This window comes from Tupaia chinensis, unplaced genomic scaffold (genome assembly GCF_000334495.1).
Source record: "Tupaia chinensis unplaced genomic scaffold, TupChi_1.0 Scaffold000644_1, whole genome shotgun sequence".
NCBI classification, from domain to species: domain Eukaryota; kingdom Metazoa; phylum Chordata; class Mammalia; order Scandentia; family Tupaiidae; genus Tupaia; species Tupaia belangeri.
In genome coordinates, this window is record NW_006160165.1 from 7,257,573 (window position 1) to 7,265,367 (window position 7,795).

Consider the following 7,795-nt stretch of genomic DNA (forward strand, 5'->3'; position numbering starts at 1 on the left):
GCCTCTGGGGCCACTCACTGGCTCCCGTAGCGAGTCTTCTGGAACTTGTCCCTGCGGTACTGGGCATGCTCCCGCTCCAGGGCGCGCACCCCTGCGATGATCTGCCGGAGCGTCTTGTAGGTCTCCTGCGGGTCCTCGATGAGGAAGGCCGAGTATTCCTCCTGTTCGGGGCCGTCGTACACGGACTTGCTCCCACAGGCCTCTGCAGCGCCAGGGCAGGAGGTCAGGACCGGAGGTGCCCGGGGCCCAGGGTCATCACAGCATGCCACGGGAGGCTCTGTCCCCTGCCCAACTGGCCCTTCTCACAGAGTGCCTTGCACCTCTGTCGACCCCTGTGGGCTTGGCCCGAGAACCAGCAGAGAAGGGTCCAGGTCTGGAGGCTGGCCGCACGGGCGTCAGCACATACACACGTGTGCCCCAGTGCACCCACAGGCTTGCTCACACGTGTCCACACACATGCCCCCGTGTGGCCACACCCTCACGTCCCTCACATCCCTCTTGCAAACTAGACCATGACACTGTCAGGAGGTACGAAGGACACTAAGAAAGGGTATTGAAGAACCCTGCAGTTCGGGGGCTGCATGGCGACCCCACCCCAGGGCCACCTCCAGAGTGGTCACAGTGACCTGCCCCAGCAGCTGCCTCACATGCTGTGCTGCGGACAGATGCCACAGAGGTGGGTGGGTGCAGAATGGCATGGGTGCCAGTCGGGACCCACCCTGCATCCGCTCCAGCTTGCCCATGTAGGAGAGGAACAGCGAGGAGATGCGCTCTGTCTCTCGGTCTCCATCGATGTCCAGCTGGATACTGGCAGGGAGGCCGCTGCCCAGCACAGGGGACAGAAAGAGGGACAGTGACCAAACGATGCTGCCAGCTCTGAACCCAGAGAAGTAAAGGGAGCGACCGACGAAAAACTCGCCCCCGTCCCACCCCGGCCGCAGGCTGCCACGGGTTTGCATGTGACGAGTCTGTGTCTCTAGGACTGCCTGGCCTCAGTGACAGGAGTTCCCGGGGGACCCAGCAGTCCGCCTGAGGCAGCAGGGCAGATGAGAAGGGAACGGTCTGGCCTGTGTCCCCTGAAGGGTCCGCTGCTCATGGGGACAGCATGGGGAATCGAGTGTGATCAATGTCTGCTCCATAGGCTTACTCCACATGAGGCTGCCATCCTCGCTGCTCTGTGCGTGGAGCGCTACCAGGGCCACGAGGCCCCATGAGGCTGTGCACCCACTGCCTTCCTGGGGCTGGCAGGAATGGCCCAGGCTCGGGGAAGCACCACCGAGGCCAGTCAGCTCCTGACGGCCCAGGGAGACCAGAGGCTGCTGTGGTTCAAAGACAAGGGAAGGTATGGGGGGCCATCTGCAAGAAGGACAAGGCTTCCGGGAGGCAGAACCTTCTGGGGTCTCAACAGTGGGAGCCTGGGGTCTTTTCTGTGCACAGGGCCCCATCCCCTGCCTCGCATTTCCCCAAGGCAGCTCTGCCCAGCAAGGCTCGGGAGGAACCACTGGGCTCGGTGCATCTGTTAGCCAACCCAGAGCCGTGGGGAGGGCCAGATCCGGGCAACCCACAGGCCTGGCCCATGAGAGATCGGGGCTGCACTGGAGCTCCAGTCGGCCCTCCACTCCACTGAGCTGTGTGGTGAGCCCAGGACCCACCCAGTGCAGGGGGAGCAGCCTGGCGCGGTGTCCGAGGATGCCCTGCAGCACAACCAGTGGCCGTTGAGGTAGGCGGACGGGTGGTAGACAGAGAGGCGCTGCTGGTTGCACTGGCTCACTTTGGTGAGGATGTCCACCCAGTCCTTGGCCTCCACGCAGTTGCTGGCCTGGATGTACAGCGCACGCTCCGGTTGGACCACCTGGAACATCTGGGGACAGGGCAGGCTCAGGGGCTGCACTCCAGAAGCCCAGCATGCACGTGGCCGGAGCCGTCCACACCTTAGCAGGGACATGGGCTGGACAGACCAGGGCCAAAGCCTGAGGATCTGGAGTGCAGAGCACAGGGCAGGTGTGGCTGTGGACAGGAGGGACTGTCTGCCACTCCTGATCTGAGTCGACACAGAGCGTGCTGCAACTCGGCCCACCACCAGGGACCGGCCTGGCCAGGCACCTCCTGCCGCAGGGTCTGGAGGCCCCACTGCAGGGCAGGAGTGCTGCTGTCTCCCCAGGGCCCTACGTCTGAGTGGGGCTCCCTCTTTGGTCTGCCTGCCCTGGAAGCTAGGCTGGGCTTCCTTGCGAGGGCCCCCAAGGTGCACACCCCACCCTGCTGCCTGCCTCGGGCCTCTGCACGTGCTGCTCCCCCATGGGGTTGCTTCCCTCCAGAGGCGCTTCCTCCTGCAGCTTAGACCCTCTGCTGTGGCCACCTACTGCTCACTCAGCCCTGCAGAGTGCCAGCGCCTTCCCAGTCCTGCGGACAAAGCACGGCCCAGAGCCCCTGGACCACCGAGAGTGTGCGGTGCGGGGGCTGAGGGGTGGGCAGTCAGGGGAGACCCCTGCCTGGGCTTAGGAGCAGGACCAAGAGCTGCCCAGGTGGAATGCAGACCGTGGGGCACAGAGGGCTGGTCGGAGAATGGGGGAGCACAGGCCCTGGGGCACAGGGTTGGGCTCCGGGTCAGGCGCAGCCGCACACAGATTGGAGCCCTGGGGGAAGGGCTCGGAGGGCAGGTGGGGTCGTGCCGACAGGGAGCGGCTGGGCGGGAGCCCCCATCCACACGCCTGTGCACACGCCTGACTCCGAGTGGGCCCTCTCAACTGCGACTCTCCTTGGTGGGGGTCTCACCACGCCCCAGGGTCCCTCCCGAGCGCTCGACCTGAGTAGAGCCCACTTCCCACACCTGCAGAGGGGCTCGTGCATCAGGGGTGGCCACGGGGCGGGCACCCCCTCCAGAGAGCCACTTGGGAAAGACAGGACAGGCCCATGGCCAGAGTCCCGGGCACTCGGACCCAGGCCCCACGTGAGTTTCATCAAAGCTGAACACTCGGACCTGAGCTTGAAGCGCTAACAACCCGCCTTGCTCAGGAGAGACCCAGGTGACGTGTGAGAGATGATGGAACAAGAAATGTAAAGCATTCGGGAAGTTAGAGCAGAAAGCACAGATGGACCGCTAGGCCCCAGAGGAAGCCCGGTGACACCAGCCCAGAGCCCCGCAGGGGGACCTGCCGTTTACACCTCCGCCCCGACGGTCTGTGTCCCGAGTGTCTTCTGGGACGGGCCAGCCTCCAGAGCATGCCCTCCGGATACCCGATGCAAACACACACCCACACGGGGCTCTGTGGGTGCGAGGTGACTGGTGGGGAGGGCTCTGGCCTGGAGGGGACAGTCCCGTAGCCCAGTGACATCACAGGGCCCCCAGGCACCACCCAGGACCCGGCTGTCCAGATGGTCCCTCTGGAGAGCTCAGCACAAGCTGAACCTGTGGGTAGAGGTTGGGTCAGCAGGGCCTCTGCTTGAGTCAGTGGGTAAGTCACTCCTGCCCTAGCCGCGTCCTAGAGCCAGACTTTGAGAGTCAGACTTAGAGAGGTAACTCACCGTGGGGCATCCCCATGGGCCAGCAGGCACAGCCTGGCCCTTCAGGGGAAGGTTTGTGACTCGGTGCGTGCCAGTGACCAGGGAAAATGCACAGACCCCGGCCACATCTGGAACATCTGTCCACAGATACCAGTAATGGCTGCCAACCCACTGACTCGCGCGAAGCGAGAGTCCACACAGCCTCCCAAAGCGGGTAGAAGAGGAGACCCTCTCCAGGTAGAGCGATGTTGCGAGCACAGACTGGCAGATCACCACGCCTAGGGTCGGGGTCAGAATCCCAGGACAGGTGGGAACAGATTCTCATCCACCCTTTCTGGTGGGGAGGCAGGGCCGCCTCAGGGTCAGAGCTATAGCGGTGGGCCAGGGACACCTCCAGTCCCAGCACCGACACAGAGGGAGCAGGGCACCCTGCAGAAGCCCACCAAGATGTGTCATGGAGTCTCCTGTGGCAGAACATCCAACCCTCACAGAGGAACCACCACCAAGTAACTGACTGTGGGTCCCAAACACAGAGCAGGCCAAGGAGTCTCCCAGATGGGAGAGCTCAGAGATAGCTCAGCCCGGCCAGACCCAATCCCAGCCCCTGGGGTCATCCAGACAGGCAGCAGGCTGTGGGCCGGGAACTGCACTGCAGCTGGGCGTCCCAGTTCCTGGGGCTGCTACGGTCCACCCAAGGACGTCCCTGGCTTTACAAACTAGCTCTTAAAGTAGTTACAGAGCTCATAAAATGCACGTGCACGACATTGTAGAGACAGAGTGCGCACGGAGAGAGCGCGGGGCGGACAGACGCAGAGCGCAGGGTCACAGGAGAGACAGAGAACTCAGGGGCACAGATTCAGCAGATGGGGCAAGAGCCAATGTGGGCAGGAGGTTGGGAATCCCTCGTCCGTTCTTGTAACTTTTCTTGAGCTTGAAATCACATCAACGTAAAAGCTTCGAAAGGAAATCCCACTCGTCCTCAGCCTGCTCTGGGTGTTTTTTACTTGGAGGTCCCTTGTCGTCAGGGACCACCCAGGGACGTGAAATTTCATGGCTCCTAAAGCAGCCGAGGGCACAGAGCCCTGCGCCTGGACATGCAGGGAGGGGCGAGGCCAGGAGGGGAGCTCACATTCTTCATTTTGAAGGACTCCTCTTCCAGCTTCTCCACGGCCAGGATGTTCTCGATGGGGATGCTGCAGAGAGGTTGGTCTCCTGCCAGAGAGCAGCCATGAGTGGAAGGGGGCCACAGGCAGGGTAGGAGCACTGAACTCTCCCCGGAAGGCAGGGAGGAGGCCCAGCTAGTGACCCACGTGGATGCCATCCCTCGTGGCACAGGAGCCCACCCTGGGCGCACAGGAGCAGGACTCCCGTGGAGAGCCGGTGGTGCTCCTGAAGGCCCCATGCCCAGGCCTGCAGCTGTGGGTTTCCCCTCGAGAGCACATGGACAGCAGCGTGCTGGGGTCTGCACAGAGCGTGGCGGGGGCTTGTGCCCCGAGGAGGACGGGGGAGACGAGGCGGGGGGAGGGCCTGGGGAGGGCCTCCGGCCTGGGCGCCAGGTCTGCAGGTGCGCTCTGCGGGGACTTGGGCTCCTGTGTCTGGTGCCTGCGCTCTCCCAGCCACAGAGGCAGAGGAGCTGAGCGCCCCGCCTTCCAAGGGGCAGCACTCGGAAGCTCAGGCTCCCTGGGCCCACGGCTCGCCATCGCCCTCTGAGGGCCCGACCGTCCTCCCCGTCCTGTCTGGAGGAGCGGCACCGACCCGGGCAGCAGGGACCCTTGTGTTACCTTTGCTCTTCTGGTAGGTAAATTCGTGGTTGGTCAGGCGGAACCACCTCTTCTTAAAGTTCTTCATCCCGAAGCGCTTCCGTCCCTGCGCCCTCTTAATCATGAGCCTGTGCACAGGCGTATGGGTGAGTGCCCAGCCCACGCCCTGCACAGACAAACACCTCCCATTGTCATGCCTGTGGCCCGGAGGCAGACGGCACAGCTCTGGAACCGGCAGTAAGACGGAGCGAAGTAGGTGCTCTGCCCCGCATCACCTTCAAGTCACAAGCTGGTGACCAGGTTCCACGAGGCCACCCCGCCCACCCCAGCCTGGACTTAAACAGCACACACCACCAACACATTGCCCCAACTTGCCTTTACAGAGGTGGCCGTGGCTGCCCACGTGGCCTGTCCACAGGGTGCACAGGTGCCCTGGGAAGCCAAGTGAGAGCGAGAGGCCACACTACCCCTCCCTGTGCATGGCAAATGGAGGCTCTGACCCGCTGACGGCCCGTCCTGCTGTCCCCTCAGGCCAACCTCTGCCTGAGGGCACAGAGAGCAGGGGACTCTGACCCCAAGGCTGCCCATCTGAGATGGAGCTGCGGATGCATCAGAGCTCCGAGGGACACGAGTCCTCCCCCACCAGCACGTGGCTAGGTTCCCCCGACCTGGCACAGTCCTACCCCGATGGGCAGACAGCCTCGCCTGTGGGGCCTGGACGTGACTGAGCACCTGCACTCTCGCCCAGAGCCAGGGACGCCGTCCAGAGCAGCTCTGCCCATACCCGAGACCCTGCCCTGGCTGGGTTCCTGCCGACTCCCAGACTCGCCATCACCCACGTGAACGCCCTAACCAGAGCCCAGGCCGAGCACAGGAGAGGCAAGGGCCAGCATGAGGGAGGCTGCAGGAGAGCTGTCAGGGGGGCTGGGGCCGCGGCCGGCAGGACAGCAGGACTTGGGCGTGCTCCGCAGAAGGACGTGGAGAAGCTACCCCGTGATGAAGCCTGCCGGCCTCGACCAGCCTGCCCAGATGCTCAGGAGGCCGGGACTCCTCGCAGGAGGACCCGGTCAGGAAACGGGGAGCTAGGCCAGTTCTGCCCAGACGGGGACAGGACAGGTTCCATGCTTCCCAGGACGACAGGCAGGGGCGTGGGAGGCGGGCCACCGAGTCCTGGCCTGAGCCTGGGGGTATGTGGGTACCCTGGGAGGGGAGACCAGGTCACCAAGAGTGACAGCAGAGGCCAGGCCATCCCACTGCATTCCTAAGGCCTTGAGGCTTTCTGGACGTCTTCCTAGACGTGGCTTTTCTAGACCACCGGCGAGAGGTTGTTGTAGGGAGGAAAGACATGGGTAGGGCATCCGCCTGAGCCGGCCTCGTGGGGCCGTTCACTGCAGGCTGCGGGCCAGGCCCCTCACTCCTGGGCGGCCATGTCTAGCAGAGACCAAGCTGCACTTGTGGGCCTGGGGCCACCACCAGGGCCACTCTGCCGCTGGTGCACAGGGCTGGATGAGTGGCTGAGCACGCGGCCCAGTGCACGGGTCACGTCCCGGTGGTCAGGGCTGCCAAGCAGGCTGGTCTCTGTACACAGCGGGCCCCCGCAGACGCCATTGCCGCCATGGGGCGGTGCCAGGGATGGCACAGGCCGGTCATCTTAGCCACCCAAAGCTGACAGACCAAGTCCCTAAGGCCACACTCAGGCTCAGGACATGACAGAGCTGAGGAACAGGAGGCTTGATCTGGGGGCAGCAACGCAAGGGTCTGGGCCAGCCTGGCATGAGCTGCGTGCGATGGGCCCCCGGTGAGAGTTGGGGGGCTCAGCCGTGCGCTTGGAGGCCGGGGGCCCCACCTGCACCACCCTCACCTTCAAGCAGGTGAGGTAGGTGCGGGCGAGCGTTTGCTGCCGCGGAGACACGGGGCGTGTGCCCTGGCGTCTGGCCTCTCTCGTTAAGGCACGGCTCGTCACCAGGACGGCAGAGAAAAGCCGCCAAGAGGGGGGGGGCTCGCAGTGGCCGTCTGGACTGTGGGGCTCTCAGGGCCATTGGCCACCGTGTGGGCCAGAGCCCTGGCCAGGATGGGGGAGCTGGCCACGGCAAGGCTAGCAGGACAGGAGCGGTGTGCCAGAATGCAGGCAAAGGGGTGGGTGTGGACCCCCGCGGATGCATGGAGGGGTCCCTGCCCCCTCACCCCAGTTCCCTGAAGGCCCTCAGGAGTGTGGGTGCATGAGGCCAGCCCGGGCAGCGGGGACAGGTCCACGGTGCAGACCCTTGGGACTCGGGGTTCGCCACACTCTTGGCCCCACGGATGGGCATCTCTCCTGCAGTGTCTGCCGAAGCCATTCCCTGTGGAGCCCACTTCTCCCAGGCTGGGCCGAGGCTACGGCCATGGCTGCAGGGGGGAGGCCACCCTGAGCCACAGCTGTACAGCCAGACCAGAGGCAGAGCATGGCGGTCACAGCCACGCACAGCCACCTGAGACCCTGCTCGGCGTGCCCCTGAACCATGGTGGACCCTTACCCCTCTTTCAGCAGGCTGCGC

The 7,795-nt window shown here is 64.4% G+C and overlaps 1 protein-coding gene across 1 annotated transcript in view; it reads right to left on the minus strand.

The window, feature by feature from the left end:
• Positions 1-7,795, minus strand: part of RASA3 (RAS p21 protein activator 3) — a 101,342-nt gene that overhangs the window by 3,355 nt on the left and 90,192 nt on the right. Inside the window, exons 18-23 of the mRNA XM_006159672.3 lie at positions 7,775-7,795; positions 5,283-5,389; positions 4,631-4,713; positions 1,653-1,861; positions 719-822; positions 19-202 (exon numbers count right to left, since the gene is read on the minus strand). The exon at positions 7,775-7,795 is cut by the window's right edge and continues 74 nt beyond it. Of these exons, the coding sequence (XP_006159734.2) occupies positions 19-202; positions 719-822; positions 1,653-1,861; positions 4,631-4,713; positions 5,283-5,389; positions 7,775-7,795 (708 nt within the window). The remainder of the gene's footprint in view (positions 1-18; positions 203-718; positions 823-1,652; positions 1,862-4,630; positions 4,714-5,282; positions 5,390-7,774) is intronic.